We start from the raw sequence: 17612 nt of genomic DNA on the forward strand, positions 1-17612 counted from the left end.
AATATATTCATGGGAAATCAAAATAAAAAAAATCGGATAAATTTTGTGCTTCAGATTGTGCTAAGAAATAAACGAATAATAAAATAACTAATGCTATATCTTCAGTGAGGTCCTGAGAGCAAGGGACAGTTTTTAGATTTGATTTAACCCTCATTTAAAAACAATGGTTATAATACACTTGAATCTACAACTTACGATGTTATCCCAAGAACCTGATATCGCTGGGAATCGAATTTTATCTCCCGCAAATAAAGCGAGTACGCTAAACACAGAGAAAAAACTAAGTTGAATTCTCAGCAGAAATTTTAAACGTACTGTACTACTTCACATCTCTCCTTGGACTATAGATCAGGTAGCTTATCTTAGACTTAGGTACAAATCAACCAACGAATAGAAAGGGCGAATAAGCGGATACTACTATAACCTGGCATAATCTACTTTCAGTGAGTACCTCGTCGCAACTGTATTTGATTAGTGTACGCGTCTCTGGCGAAGACATCCTAAGTCGATGTCAAGTGGAAGAACAACTGATTAGATCACAAGCCAGCTTGTAAGACCACGTTTCATATAACATCGTTGCTGCACGAGATGCGTCTCATCAATTAACCAATCATTTTCCAATGCTAATTTGGTTAAGCCGATCATAAGAAACTAGATATGAATGAAAAGGGTTAAGGACTTCAGAAATTTAGTACAAATGTATAAAGACTATGGAATATGATGTCAATTACCTGTGAGTTTTATTATTTATTTCTTTATTTATTTACTAAGTAAATTTCAGGCAGAAGTGAAAGATGCTATTTAATTGGGACACAGTATCTTGAAAAGTACTTGTTAGTTTACCGATAAGTTTCATCGTTTGCGGAATAGAAAAAAAATAGAATCGCGTTTAGAATACATGTTTGGATTCTACATGAAACAATGGATCAATATGAACACCACAGTTAATCAGCAGCACATTGCGAGGGTAGGCTCGTGTTTGGTTTCGAGTAGGAAAATTTGTCTCCAATAAAATTTCGTGTAGTAGATTGTGTTCCACATAACAGTAATTTAAATATTATTTTATTCCTTCTAGTTTAATTATAGTTATTAACTGGTGCTTGACGAGTGAGTTTCTCTTGTCATTTCCTATAGCGTTCGTTGTAACGTTTAAGATAAAGGCCAATTAGACCGAAAACCAGATTTACGTTTGTCGTAGTGTCTGCGATCAATTTTTACAAGCATAAGTATGTAATATATTTAAGAACTTAAAATTAAATGCATATTTCGTTAAGAAGTTGGATCAAAAATTGGAAGTTACAGATATCACAACATTGCATTATTTGTTAAGATGTAGCAGACGGCGAGGAAATAGCAAACAGAGGTCCGTTCATGGATTTACTCAAATTGAATCACTTAATGGAGCGAGGTTTAACTTAAACTTTAAATAATTTCTCCAATGTGTAGTTTAAAAATCTAGATTTCCACTATTGTAACCTGATACGTGATTTTGACTTCGACCATTTTGGAAGATATACGAAATGTAGAGATAGAACTTTTGGATTTCAAAGTATTATTATGTGTATAATTTCAAATCTCTACAACTAGAAACAAATTAGACTAATGACTTAAATCCGCCGAACAGATACTATTAGTATATTAATGAAAAATTTGGAGATTACTCTCTTCCCGCTAACACTTAAGAAATAGAAGTATGTTTTCCAATATAAATTCTACGGATGTAAGTAGAAGATCAAAAACTCTCCTACTTTAGCCTATATCACGAATACCTGGGGTTAGAGAGGTGAAACTCGGCAGACAGACACTGCATATAGAGTAAACATCATAATCATAAATTTTCCAATATCCATAACTTTAACTAGCGTTTGAAAAAAATAAGTTTAAATAAAATTATACGACTAATGTATGTCGGAAATTGCTAATATGCAAAAGTTTCTGTCAATGAATAGTTGTCAATTTGCAATATTTTTCTTTTACTAGCAAAGCCTACATGTGGGACAGATGAATTTAGATGTAATTCAGGACAATGTATACCAAGCGATTTCGTGTGTGATGAACAAAATGACTGCTCTGACAATAGTGACGAAACTAATTGTGGTAAGTTCACTATTTGTTTTGTATATTCTTTATTTTAGTAAATCTATATTTTCTTTGCACAGAACATGATAAGGTTTCTACAGAATATTTTAAGGTAGTTTAAATGTAGTTTCCAAGTTAAAAGTGATGATAACTGCCAACATATTATCGAAACTTTGACGTTAATAAAGCCTCGGAACCACTTATCTCAACATTTCATCCTGTGTTCAGTATTCACTGTAAACGAATTGGTTTTAATTTAGTTCCCGGTTAGGGGGGCTCTTTCTCCTATAACCTGTAGTTATCTGCAAAGACTCGCAACGTTCCTATAAATACCATCTCATTAAACATATTCTTGGGAGCTACATCAACATGTATCATCATGTGTAGTGTATCCAAGGACATGCATGAATCCGGAGAAACGCGTCTTCTTTCACAACAGAAATATTTTTCTGTTACCCAAGACCATTATTTACATTGCTTTGCCGTTTTTAGCGGTTCTGCTCACGTTCTCATTGCAAAGCGGATTGGAACAAGGTCGAAGAAAATATGCATAATTCTGTAAAATACATTTTTGGAAAATTGGTACACGTTTCTACCATTAATTGCGTAGAAAAAGTCTCCTTGGTATGTCTCCTTGCTCACTTCAATTTAAGTACACAGTGTTTCGAGGAGCATGAAGTGTTCCTTACTTTTCTGACATTACTAGCTTTTCACTCGTTAATTTCCGCACCACCAGTTCGTTTTTTCGTCCAAGAGATTGTATAAACTAAATTTCCACCAGAGGATTTCAATAATCCGAAACAAACGGAGTCAAATGTACAAGATTCTCTTAGTCTGTAAAACTTATTTTTGCTCTAAACAGAAGTAATTTGCCAACACCAATCACTAGTTCAAATGTATCACTATCCAGACCAATACAAATTAATATGGTTTTCATTAAGTCCAAATTCCAAATTTAACAAGTACATTTTCTTGGTACCCGTAGTTGATGCACAATCACTCAACGACATGTTACCCCAGTAGCTGGTAACACAGAATAGCGGCACTATGCATACAGATGTTTGTGCATATATGAAGGGGGACGAAGAGGAAAATTCATGCTTCATCTTGTTTATACATGCAACTATACACTTAAATGAAGATACCAATTCAGTAAATTCAAGATCGCGGATGTTACGTCCGGATACATCAGTCTTCCTCCGTTTTGTCGTCGCAAATTCTGTCGATGAGTTTGAAACTTAACCTACATATAACACGGTAATGATGCTTGTTGTTCTGTATGGCTGCGAAACATAGTCGCTTTCTCTAAGGGAATAACATAGACTTAACGTATTCGAGAAGAAGATATTGAAACGAATATTCGCACCCAAGGGGAACGCAAGTGGGGAATTTCGTAAACTTCATAACAATGTACTGTATAATTTACGATTTACCAAACATTGTTATTGTCATGAAGTCTAGAAGGATCAGATAGTTTGGCCCTGTAGCTACGAGGAAGAAAGTAGGAAACCTCTCAAAGTTCTAACTGGACGATCAATCGGAAAACGGCCACTTAAGCAGACATAAGCGTAGATGGCAGTACAATATTAAAATGGACTTTTATCCTATTCACTTTAACAATTTCATAGGTCTATGTCCTTATGTATTCACTAACTCCAACCCTCACAGAAATTGGAATACCACATAGAAACTTGATTCAGTTGGCTATGGATAGACCTGAAATTCAAGTACAGTATTAACGAATAGTGGCAGGCGTACTAAAGAGAGGAATGACGTTATGTATATTGGTTTACTAATAAAGGGGGAAGGGGTTGAGGTGTGCTCCACGTCTTCGTAGTTTGTAATTCTAATTTTGATAGTATTAATGAATTTTTATTATTATATGCGATTCAAATACAGTTATAACGTGTTCTATACTTTATATATATATATATATATATATATATATATATATATATATATATATATATATATATATATATATATATATATATATATATATATATATATATATATATATATATATATATATATATATATATATAAATCCCTTTTCTTGGCACTCTTCGCGGAATACATAGATAAGATCAACTGTGGATAACACGGCGGAGGTTTTAGTGGCTTAAAGACTTTGGAAACCCATGAGCATTTTTAATTTGCCTGGGTATTTCTGTATGACGTTCCTCTCGTTTGCTTAAAATCAGAAAGGAAAACTATGTTGAGTGAAGTTGTATTAAGATAAAATGTAATAAAATATATTCATGAGAAATCGAAATAAAAAAATTGCGGATATATTTTGTGCTTCAGATTGTGCTGAGAAATAAACGAATAATGAAACAACTAATGCCTATATCTTCAGTGAGGTCCTGAGCGCAAGGGACAGTTTTTAGATTTGAATTAACCCTCACTTAAAAACAATGGTTATAATACATTTGAATCTACAACTTACGATGTTATCCCAAGAACCTGATATCGCTGGGAATCGAATTTTATCTCCCGCAAATAAAGCGAGTACGCTAACCACAGAGAAAAAACTAAGTTGAATTCTCAGCAGAAATTTTAAACGTACTGTACTACTTCACATCTCTCCTTGAACTATAGGTCTGGTAGCTTATCTTAGAGTTAGGTACAAATCAACCAACGAATAGAAAGGGCGAATAAGCGGATACTACTATAACCTGGCATAAGCTACTTTCAGTGAGTACCTCGTCGCAACTGTATTTGATTAGTGTACGCGCCTCTGGCGAAGACATCCTAGGTCGATGTCAAGTGGAAGAACAACTGATTAAATCACAAGCCAGCTTGTAAGACCACGTTTCATATAATATCGTTGCTGCACGAGATGCGTCTCACCAATTAACCAATCATTTTCCAATGCTAATTTGGTTAAGCCGATCATAAGAAACTAGATATGAATGAAAAGGGTTAAGGACTTCAGAAATTTAGTACAAATATATAAAGACTATGAACTATGATGCCAATTACCTGTGATTTTTTATTATTTACTTCTTTATTTATTTACTAAGTAAATTTCAGGCACAACTGAAAGAGGCTACTTAATTGGGACACAGTATCTTGAAAAGTGCTTGTTAGTTTACCGATAAGTTTCATCGTTTGCGGAATAGAAAAAAAATAGAATCGCGTTTAGAATACATGTTTGGATTCTACATGAAACAATGGATCAATATGAACACCGCAATTAATCAGCAGCACATTGCGAGGGTAGGCTCGTGTTTCGTTTCAAGTAGGAAAATTTGTCTCTGATATAATTTCGTGTAGAAGATTGTGTTCCACATAACAGTAATTTAAATATTATTTCATGCCTTCTAGTTTAATTACAGTTATTAATTGGTGCTTGACGAGTGAGTTTCTCTTGCCATTTCTTATAGCGTTCGTTGTAACGTTTAAGATAAAGTCCAATTAGACCGAAAACCAAATTTACGTTTGTCGTAGTTTCCGCGATCAATTTTTACAAGCATAAGTATGTAAAATATTTAAGAACTTAAAGTTAAATGCATATTTCGTTAAGAAGTTGGATCAAAAATTGGAAGTTACAGATATCACAAAATTGCATTATTTGTTAAGGTGAAGCAGACGGTGAAGAAATAGCAAACAGAGGTCCTTTCATGGATTTACTCAAATTGCATCTCTTATTGGAGCAAGGTTTAACTTAAACTTTAAATAATTTCTCCAATGTGTAGTTTAAAAATCTAGATTTTCACTATTGTAACCTGATACGTGATTTTAACTTCGACCATTTTGGAAGATATACGAAATGTAGAGATAGAACTTTTGGATTTCAAAGAATTATTATGTGTATAATTTCAAATCTCTACAACTAGAAACAAATTAGACTAATGACTTAAATCCGCCGAACAGATACTATTAGTATATTAATGAAAAATTTGGAGATTACTCTCTTACCGCTAACACTTAAGAAATAGAAGTATGTTTTCGAATATAAATTCTACGGATGTAAGTAGAAGATCAAAAGCTCTCCTACTTTAGCCTATGTCACGAATACCTCGGGTTAGAGAGGTGAAACTCGGCAGACAGACACTGCATATAGAGTAAACATCATACTCATAGATTTTCCAATATCCATAACTTTAACGAGCGTTTGAAAAAAGTAAGTTTAAATAAAATTATAATGTATGTCGGAAATTTCTAATATGCTGAATTTTCTGTCAATGAATACTTTTCAATTTGAAATACTTTTCTCTTCGTAGCATGTGGGACAGATGAATTTAGATGTAATTCAGGACAATGTATACCAAGCGATTTCGTGTGTGATGAACAAAATGACTGCTCTGACAATAGTGACGAAACTAATTGTGGTAAGTTCACTACTGGTTTTCTATATTCTTTATTTTAGTAAATCTATATTTTTTGCACAGAACATGATAAGGTTTCTACAGAATATTTTAAAGTTGTTTAAATGTAGTTTTCAAGATACAAGTGATGATAACTATCAACACATTATCGACACTTTGACGTTAATAAAGCCTCGGAACTACTTATCGCAACATTTCATAGTGTGTTCAGTATTTACTGTAATTGAATTGGTTTTAATTTTGTTCCAAGTTAGGAGGGTTCTTTCTCCTATAACCTGTAGTTATCTGCAAAGACTCGCAACGTTCCTATAAATAGCCTCCCATTAAAGATATTCTTGGGAGCTACATCAACATCTATCATCATGTGTAGCTTATCCAAGGACAAGCCTGAGTGCGGAGAAACGCGTCTTCTTTCACAATAGAAAAACTATTTGTGTTACCCAAGACAATTATTTACATTGGTTTGCCGTTTGTAGCGGTTCTGCTCACGTTCTCATTGCAAAGCGGATTGGAACAAGGTCGAAGAAAATACGCATAATTCTGTTAAATACATTTTTGGAAAATTGGTACACGTTTCTACCATTAGTTGCGGAGAAAGAGTCTCCTTGGTATGTGTCCTTGCTCACTTGAATTTAAGTACACAGTGTTTCGAGGAGCATGAAGTATTCCTTTCTTTTCTGACACTACTAGCTTTTCACCCGTTAATTTTCGCACCACCAGTTCTTTTTTTTCCCATGAGATTGTATAAATTCAATTTCCACTAGAGGATTAAAATAATCCGAAAAAACGGAGTCAAATGTACAAGATTCTCTCAGTCTGTCAAACTTACTTTTACTCCAAACAGAATTAATTTGCCAACACCAATCACTAGTTCAAATGTATCACTATCCAGACCAATACAAATTAATTTGGTTTTCATTAAGTCCAAATTCCAAATTTAACAAATACTTTTTCTTGGTACCTGTAGTTGATTCACAATCACTCAACGACATGTTACCCCAGTAGCTGGTAACACAGAATAGCGGCACTATGTATACAGATGTCTGTGCATACATGAAGGGGGACGAAGAGGAAAATTCATGTTTCATCTTGTTTATACATGCCACTATACACTTAAATGAAGATACCAATTCAGTAAATTCAAGATCGTTGATGTTCCGTCTGGATACATTAGTCTTCATATATGTTAAACATATATTTCCACTTTGTAAATACGTGAATAATACACTATTATCTGCTTCCAAATTTTCAGTACAGTGTCAAGCTAAAATCACTTTTTCGCCTCTTTCAAATGTTACTTATTCCTTCCTCTCATATATCGCTGTAATTATCTCAGAGTTTACAATACGAAATGGTGCGCCTAAACATTAAAATTATCTTCCAAAAAGAATAGTCATGAAGCGCTACACCTCCATGACAGCAAGGCAATTTCAGGTGAGAACTCAAGGCCAAAATCCACCTAGCAACTAATTAGCTTAAGCACATAGACATAATATATTATTTCCACCTATTTACTAAATACTCAATTCTCGGGGTACTTTCCCCGGGCGAACATTTTTCTAAGGGGTCATAACACTTAGCAACACTTCCGCAATACATGTCTATGCTTACATACGTCTAGTAACAACCGCATGGCAACTCTCGCTCAAGGTCAAATTAGCCCATAAATATTATTCACTACTCAGAGGGTCTTATGTGACAAATAGCTAACGCACACAGCTTCCGTATATATATATGTAATATATATGGAAGAATGTTAGATGTCAGACATCTTGCAGTGGTATTGTGTAACTCTCAGTGGTATTGTGTAACTAAAGAGAGCAGTGGGTATGTAACATATAAATAACGTGTGATCCCTGTTGTGCGCATAAACAATTTTTCTAATTGCATCTGTCGATATAAATATTTCACTCTTTGCCAGGATCATTTTATAGATTTTCTTTAATCTCCCCTAGAAGTGCTAGAGTGGGACTTACCTTAACTGAGAGCAGACAACGAGCCTACAGGGTTAAAAAGGTTCAGCATTCAACTGCCTGCCAAAATATTGAAAATAATTATGATCATTTGCAATTATTTATAAGTATTATATTCCCCTAAGGAATGGGAGTAATAGGTGATGTATTTAAGCGGTATCGAAAATATCACTATTCATCTCATTAATTCCGAAAATTACAGATTCGAAGTAACATCTGACGTAATCTATTTTTTTTTTTAAGATTTGTCCAACACATTCCCCTTAGATGTGTTAAATCGGTCTTACTCACACAGTACTTTTTCAGAGTCTGCAAGCAACATATATACTCAGTTTGTTTAAGATTTCTTCAGGTGCTCGAGAGTTTCCTGCAAAATACACACATTTGCATACACTTTTATATTTAAAACAGAAAATAGAGAAAGCTATCAATTGAGAGAGAGATAGCGAACAAGCAAGCCATTAACACTTTCATTTGAGACGTATTTCGTAATGTTAAATTAAAGAGACATAGAAAGTTTTCTCTTCCTTTTAAAGCAGAATTTTGTCTCTTAAAGTGACTACTTAGTATTATTAATACGAGGATACCGTTTCTGGATTAGTGAACTTACTGTCTGCAAAGACAATGCATTTTGGATACTGTCTGTTCATTACCACTAGTTCCTTTTATGTCTTTCACTATATATTAATAATATAAATCGCATGCTGTATAGGAATATCGGGAAGTAATTCCCATATGACAAATAGTTGCCGTCAAATACATTTCATAAACGTAGTTCTTGCAAAAAAGTATGATCTAATTAACTCGTATTTAATATCCACAGACTGCATTTCAGATAGATATATTTTAAGTATAATACTTACTTACGTCCTGAATGAATGTACGAATATATAAAAATACACGCACGATTTAACGATGAGCTAAGAAAAACACTCCAGATGAAATCTTTCTGAAATAATTACTTGTAATTCCAAGACAATGACATTTTTATCTGTTATATATACTTTAAAAAAAACTTTCCTCCATTGTCTTTCTTATTCTTCTAGGGATGGGAGAACTATGTTCGCTGTATTTTCTTTCAGTGAAAATGCACTATAACATAAAAGTATGACTACGTACCTGATAAATCAACAACAACATATGCTCACGGATATGCATAATTTCAAAATACTGATATCTTTAATCTATATTACTATTTCCAAACATATCTTAATATACTTGAAAGAAGAAAAACGTATATGTACAGTGTTTTCCGTACGAGAAAGTTGACTTAGGTGTTCGAAACTAAAATCTTTGGTTTACTGTACCCGAAGGTATTCGAAGTTGGGTTAGAAAATTTGAAACTCTAAATTAACATAATCAGCAATATCACTAAATGTAAAATATAGTGCACAAAACAATATACACTATTTAATAATAAACAATGTGTATTTAAGGTTTCAACTTTGTAACCAGTAGACTATGAGTAATGTTGTGAAATGATAGGAGAAATAAAATAATTCTTAATCAAAGATCCTTCCGTCCTAATTTTGCACATAATCAAAATTTCAGTTAGTATTCATGATTTCCATAACGTATTGGAAGGTAGTGAATCATTTAAATTAAGAGCAAATTATTAGTGATGTATGGCATATACATAAACGGACGTACGTATGTAAGGTATGGTATAGGGTGCTTGGAAAGAACATCCAAAACATGACAAAATAAAAGCCAACAAAATATATTTTTAAAACATAGATTAACATCAGGGATTCAATTGAGATACACGGCAAACATGATTTGATATGCGAATATAAAAAGGCGCTTCCACAGAGGAAAATAAAGAAATGTTCACTGAGCTCTGATCAGAAGTGGGAAGTTTTATAGCTAGTGCCGTCCAAAACTGTATAAAAATGTACTTCGGGATCGAATATCTCCAAACCCAGGATTACTCAGGACCATTGTTAGCCTCTCTTCGGCATTTGTAGGTGTTCTATCCTCGCTATCATTGCAAGACGGATTGGAGCTAGGTCATAGAAAATATGCGTAATTATCTAAATTATGTTTTTGGAAAACTGATACACGTTTCTACCACAAGTTGCAGAGAAAAAGTATCCTTGCTATCAGAAACAATAATCCCAGATATTAAAGTTTACTACCTGATGCACACTTTCCATATTAAATGAAGACTGAAACATTAAGGAGAATGCTTTCCACTGACATGGACAATATTTGGAATATAAAAAACTCTGATAACATTTGACAGTACAGAAAAATTTTAACCTGAATTTGTTCCATTCACTACCTTCATGAAAGATTTTCACTGATAAATTAGTATAAGTATAATTCTTAAGACGCATAGAGATCCAAGATTTAGTAACTACTTTGTTTATCATTGATTAATTAATTAACTCTATGGCTTACGCAACCCGAAGGTTCGATTGCCGCATTCACAAATCCCTTCACTGACTTATCCTTAGCTAACTGAATCCAGCTTCTACTTTGTACAACTATCTCTGCGAGATCCATCTTAATATTGTCCTCCTATCTTCGCCTATATCTTCCTAATGGTAGTTTTCCGATTGGTCTTCCAGTCAAGACTTTGAGCGTTTCTACTTTCTTCCATTATAGCAACATGGCCTGCCCACCTAAACCTCCCACACTTGGTGACCCTAAATATGTTTGGTAAACCATACAAACTATGTTGTTACTCGTTACGAAGTGTCCGCCATTCCCCATTCCGTTCCCCTTGGTTCCGAATATTCGTGTTCTGAAATACGTTCATTCTACGTTCTTCTCTCAGAGTAAGCGACCATGCTTTGTAACCAAATAGAACAACATTCATGAACGTTGTTATGAACGTTGCCTTTTATATATTTTAAGCTTAAAATTCTTCGACAGAATTCGTTACGACAATAGATTTTGAAATGAATAATAACACGTATTCCCTGGTTTCAGTCGACATTTAATTTCTTCTTGAATATGATTTTCGTGTGCTAATATTACTAATCCTAGATATTTGAAAGTATCCACTTTATCAAAAGTATTATTTCATATTTTCGCGCATCCATAATTTGCCGTATTACTGTACAACGCAGTTCCATGTATTTAATTTACTTTGCATTTAATTCTAAACCCATTTCTTCAAGCTTTTAATGAGATCTCTGCATTTCTTTCTATTGTTCTCCTCTTATCCCCTGTTAAATTTACATTATCAGCATATCCCGTAAACTATGAATACAGTTCAACTCTAGGCCCTGGTTGCTATCCTTGATTTTCTTTATAGCGTATTCCTGAAGAAAGTTGAGTAATAATGGCAAATACGCATCTCCTTGTTTCAGGCCATTTTCGACGTCAAAGCTCGAGGAGAAAAATTTTCCTTTCCGAACTTTACTTTAGGATTCATTTAAACATACCTTAATTAATCTAACTAGCTTTCTCGTTAGTCCAAGTTCTGTAAGAATGTTGTATAATGTTTCTCCCCTAACCGAGTCGTAAGAATATCTAAAATCAAAAAATAATTGATATACCGGGTTATTGTATTATCCCACATCTTTTCGAGAATTAGGCGAATTTTAAATATTTAATTGATAGTTGGGCAATTCCATTAAATCCGCACTGACAATCTCCAGTAATGTTATCTGCGAATGATGTCAATCTTGCTAATAGAATATTAAAAGGATTTTATAGGATGTTGTGAGAATAGAAATGCCTCTTTAATTATTGCAGTCAGTTTTGTCGCTTTTCTTATGAAATGGAACAATGAATGATTATTTCCACTCTTATGGCAATTCTTCCTTGTTCCAGATAAGTAGAATGAGTGTGTATCTTCTTCCACAATTTATCGCCTCCAGCTAAAATTAACCCATACGGAATTTCGTCTACACCCGGAGATTTGTGTTTCTTTAATTTCTTTAGCGGTTTTTACTTCTATTCGGTTGTGTTCTGGAATATACGGTTCGGCGTTGAGTATCTCCTTTTCTCCACACACATTAGTTTTTGGCTGCGTGTTAAGCAAATCCTCAAAGAAAGCTTTCCATCTGTTTAAGATGCTATCCGTATCAGCGAGAACTGTTCCGTCTGCTTTCTTTAATAAATATGCATGAGGTTGATAGCATTTCTTAAATTCGTTGATCCATTTATACATGAATCGATTTTTTTTATTTTGACTATTATCTTACACTTCCTTAATTTGAGCTTTCAAAAACTCGCGTATCTGTGTTTCAAACGGTTTGGAAGTTTCCCGTCTAACGTCTACGAAATGTTGTGTAGTTATTTCATTCGGATTTTGTAGCGAAAGTAATTGTCCTTGTTTTCTATTCTCTGTTAGTTTAATGCAGTCCTGGTCGAACCATAGTTTGTTCCTACGTTATTCCGCGTATCCCGATTTTTCTTTTGCTGAAATTTTAATGCTATCTCTAATTTCAATCCAAGTATCCTCAACACTAGTGCACTCCGTATTTTCTAAAGCCGAGAATCTATTAGAAACTTGAACCTGGTATTCCTCTCTTACCTGACTCTCATCTAATTTCTTTAAATTAAATCTATCCGTTTTCGGACATTGAATATTTTATTTATTCAACGATAATCTACCTCTTATTATCACTGCTACCAGGTAGTGATCAGTGCCACAGTTAACTCATCTAAACGAGAGAACATTGATTATGCTATATGCCCTCTTCTATCTACTTAAACGTGATCAATTTTATTACATGTATTCCGTCTGGAGACTTCCAATTATATTTACGAAAGTCGTGTGAGTTTTGTACTTTTCGATTAGCTTTTTGGATGCTCCAAAGTGCACGAGTCTAACACCGTTGTCATTACTTTCCTTATGCAAACTTTTGTTTCCTGTAATCGGTTTCAAAATATCCTCTCGTCCTACCGTCGGATTGAAATCCCCTAATAGAATTTTCATATTGTATCGCGGGAGATGTTCAAATATCCGTTCCACGTTTTCGTCAAATCTTTCTTTTATATCGTTATCCTTATTTTCTGTTCGAGCATGTACATTTAAAATAAAAACACCACACCACCGACCCACAAGACTGATAAAAGAAAGTCTGTAAGTAGCAAATTCAACTCGCTTAATTGCTCGTAATATCCGTTTGTGAACGAAAAACCCTGGTCCTAATTGGTGATTTTTATTTCTTTCCCAGTAAAAGGACTACAATATCCGGAATACAATGATCCATTTCCTTTGCATCTAACTTTCTGAACTACTTGGTCTATCCTGTACTTCTCTAACTCACTCGTTATGGATTTTAACGCGCCTGCCCTATAAAAACTACTAATATTTCATATTGCAAATCTCATGTCCGTTTTCCTTTGCTGAAGTCGTGCCAAAGTTATCAGACCTTGTCCGAGGCTTTTGTGAATGTTTCTGAACCAGTGCCTTTTTTACAGAATAATGTTGTTAGACTTACCCAAACCACCAAGCTGCAGAATCACTGTTTGTCGTCTGTCCGCGACTACTTATTCTGTATGTTCGTAGCTAACCTCTGTATCTAGAGGTCTTCTCTTCGATCCGCAGCCTGAAAACGCGCCATTCCGTGGTGACTGGAACCCACGTTACACGGCCTTCATCATTGCTTATATTTCTCTTAATTTTGTCATTTATTTTATATTATATTTATTATTTATGCTATCATACAACCAGCTTGTGTATTGTGACATTTGATAATTATTTACTGTAAACGTTATTTATATTTAACTTAGTTTTATTCGGTTTTATTCGTTTGTAAATCATGTAATAGATCATTAATATGAAGTCGATTGACCTTTAAAGACACGACGTATTTTTTCCTTTATATTCCATAATAGTGGTAAACGACGGTACCGTTAAAGTATTTGGTTAACCTCAATCAATGAACGAATTAGTTATTTTGTATGTAGGAACTTATCTGTAATTTTAATTTTTTTTATATTCTCATGCTTAATAAGGATATATATATATGTAATCTAATAATCTTTATAATTTACATAAAATAATGATCACACATTATAGTTCTTGTATATTCTTTTTTCCATGTCACTTTCCCAATGTACCGCCTACTCCAGAACTAATAATCTCATTGATTATGGCGATATAACCTGAAAAGGTTTAAAGTTCATGTTCATGTATCTTCAGAAACAATACACTCAGGAAGATAGGTAAAAACGTCTAAGCCAACGTTTCAATCAGCAAGAAATGTGCAGCATCGTTTAAATGTAATCTGAAATATTAAAAGATTATTAAGTATATTAAGATTAACGTCCACTGAAATACGTTGGGATACAATAGTTCGAAACGCTGTACTCTTCTGAGCGTATGCTGGTTGCATCGTGTGTTTCTCTATATCTACGAATCCACTAGAAGGACATACATTGAACATAGTTTTCATATACGTGGTAAAATAAGGGAGACAGAAACGATATAAGAAAAGAAAGAGAGCAGTATAATCTGCATATATGAAAGTGATTGTTTTACAAATGCAAGTTTTTTTTCTTCTGGAATTAATTCTTGAGGGGTATTTATATTAGACCACTCATAAAGCGCGAAACTCCTAATCTTAAGATAGTGTGGTCGATTCTCATATGCTACAAGCTTTTCGGTATTTAATGGAAAATCCCTCAATACATTTGGAATTATATAACATAATTGTATTAAAGTGAAAATGTTATTTTTGTTTATACTACCCCTTAACAACATTAGCAATAATTAAGTTTAAAATTCATCTGACATATGATGAATATTGACAAAATTTTAATATATTATATGTAACAATTAATTACAAATTAAGTAAAACATGTAATGCTAATACATAGATGTGTATTGTGTATTCGTCTGCAAGTATTAGCCTCAAGTAATAATTAGATTAAAGTGCTCTATAGTACTCTTTTGAAGTTATTAGCGTCTCTCTTAAAGAGACCCAAACATAGATAATTGTGTTCCATTAAATATTTTCAAGCTGAAATTTAGTAACATATCTTGCATGACAAAAAAGCTTGTATTATTATGGGATATAGTATTAGGATGGCCTTAGTTCAATTTCAGAATTGCACAATGTCAAAATCTAGGAGCTTGCAAACCCGACAATTATAGAAATTAATTATAGAATGTTCAAACATTTTAAATATATATCACAATATCCATAAAATGTTATCGTAAATAAACTGTGAAAATGCAAAATTTCAATAATCGAGTAAACAAAGTAAATACCATTAATTTTTCAAAGTTCTTTAAAGCACCGAATAATCAAAGTCATATTCTTTCACTAAATGTTTAATGTGTGTTCATGTTAGCTCACAGGTAGATATACCTGGCTTTATTTAGTGGAATTGCATAAAATATTATACAGGGACTGGCAATTGCAAGAAAAGTTTAGGTAGTCCCAATGAGTGAAGTTCTGTGAAGTAGTTAGTGAGTACTTCAAATTATGTGCCCCTTGAAAACTCCCTCTAAAGAACTGTTAGGGAAGTACCGCAGGATTTTTAAATATGGATGTTTTGATAGGACACATATTACTTCCTAAGGGAAGTCTTGATCCGAATTTTTCATGGTTTCGGCAGCCTATAACTCCGAAAGAAAGCATTTGTTCACCCAAGTTGGTCTATACTTTTTGTCGTATTCTGGTGTCAGGAATCATCTCCCAAAGGTGGTCAGTGTTGTTTTGAAACATCTTATATATATTACAGTGTTCCATGAGTAAGGTAAATTCGTGTAACGATAAGCATACCCGCTAAATGTACTCTAGGTGGTCGTAAACTCGCTCTATTGAAATAGCAGCTCCGTACGAGAACAATAACCTGTACCGATTTGACGACAAAAAATTGTAATGATAATAATAATTACATTATAATTATTCCACATTATAATTTATAACTATCAGTAAAAAAAGTGTTCTGAGCTCAAATAACTTATAAAAAGCTGAAAATCTCAGCAGTGGTTTTTCAAGTTTTATGAAATAACATACTAAAAATCACGGAAAATCTCATGTGTGTGTCATCCTCAAAATTTCGGACAGAGATGGGGACCAGTCAATATGATTATAGTTACTAATTTTGGGCGTAGTTCAGAAACAAAAAGTCGTAGATCTTTTGGGTAAAATTATTTGAACTCACATGTGTATAATGATACACATTCTTATCCCATAATCGTGTCTGGTGTCCCTTTCTTCTCACCCATACTAAAATTAGCTAACAACATCAACGCAATTCTTATTTCAAACTACACATGCACTACTATTGGTAACATGAAATAACAAAAACGAGACAAAACAAGATTCATACGTTAATTTAGAGAGAAACTGAAACACACAAATCAAAAACTGAAACCAATGGATGTCTATTACAAAGAGGTTCAGAAATGAGGCAGAGAGAGAGAGAGAGAGAGAGAGAGAGAGAGAGAGAGAGAAGGCAAGAGAAGGAAAAGAAAAGGGAGAGCAGATAAAAATGTGAAATTTAAACTTAGTAAGAAAAGAACCTAACATTACCGTTACCAGAAATCAAACACTAATATAGAAGTAAAGTTTGTTTCTATATTTTTTCAGGAGTATTCGAATATATAGAGCATACTTGAGTAATTCATTAAGTGACTTTCAAAAAGGATAACATGCTCAATTTCCAGTACAACTGTAGATCTCACAGACTCATCTAAGATAATATCAACAGTTAACACATACTTTGTTTCCGCGTGGTTCGGTTGTAAATTCGTTAGTGTTGATTGGACGTACTGATGCAAACAACATTCTAATAAACGCAGTAGGTAGCGTAGGTCATATCTTCTGTTCCAGACTACTAATGCAGAGAAAAAAAAAGAAAAAAGAGAAGGAAAAGAAGAAAGAAAGATGGTTAAAACAGAATGAGTGCTCTTTTACGGCTAAATGTTTATGAGAAATATTCTATATTAAAAGTCCAAAACGTTTCATAATGAAAAATTACAAATGTTCAAATGGAAAATGGGATGTTTCTTATAGATGTATCAGACCTTGCATGTTTTAAATTTCAACGCGAATAAATCACTGAATTATAGGATGGAAACAAATTTGTGTCGAAGTAGTATAAATAAAATTTTGTTTTCAAATTACCAAAGAGGTTGCCATTTTCTAGTCTTTTCCGAAGATTTGTCTGTTCCGAACATCCAGCATCACTTTTATCTCTTGCGAATATAATGCAGTAATTTGCACAGATAGAATGAAGATGCCAGAGCTCAAATGGATCATAGTGTCAGTCGGATGATGTTGATTAGCTTATGGACTACCACTGG

General features: G+C 33.6%; 1 protein-coding gene across 1 annotated transcript in view; it reads left to right on the top strand.

Moving 5' to 3' along the window:
- Nucleotides 1-2061: 2061 nt before the first annotated feature.
- The window catches only part of LOC145680807 (uncharacterized), a 163658-nt gene continuing 148107 nt past the window's right edge, over nucleotides 2062-17612 (top strand). The window contains exons 1-2 of the mRNA XM_081751878.1: nucleotides 2062-2097; nucleotides 6309-6416. Of these exons, the coding sequence (XP_081608004.1) occupies nucleotides 2062-2097; nucleotides 6309-6416 (144 nt within the window). The remainder of the gene's footprint in view (nucleotides 2098-6308; nucleotides 6417-17612) is intronic.

Source organism: Thermobia domestica, chromosome 3 (genome assembly GCF_964235325.1).
Source record: "Thermobia domestica chromosome 3, izTheDome1.hap1.1, whole genome shotgun sequence".
Classification (NCBI taxonomy): Eukaryota; Metazoa; Arthropoda; class Insecta; order Zygentoma; family Lepismatidae; genus Thermobia; species Thermobia domestica.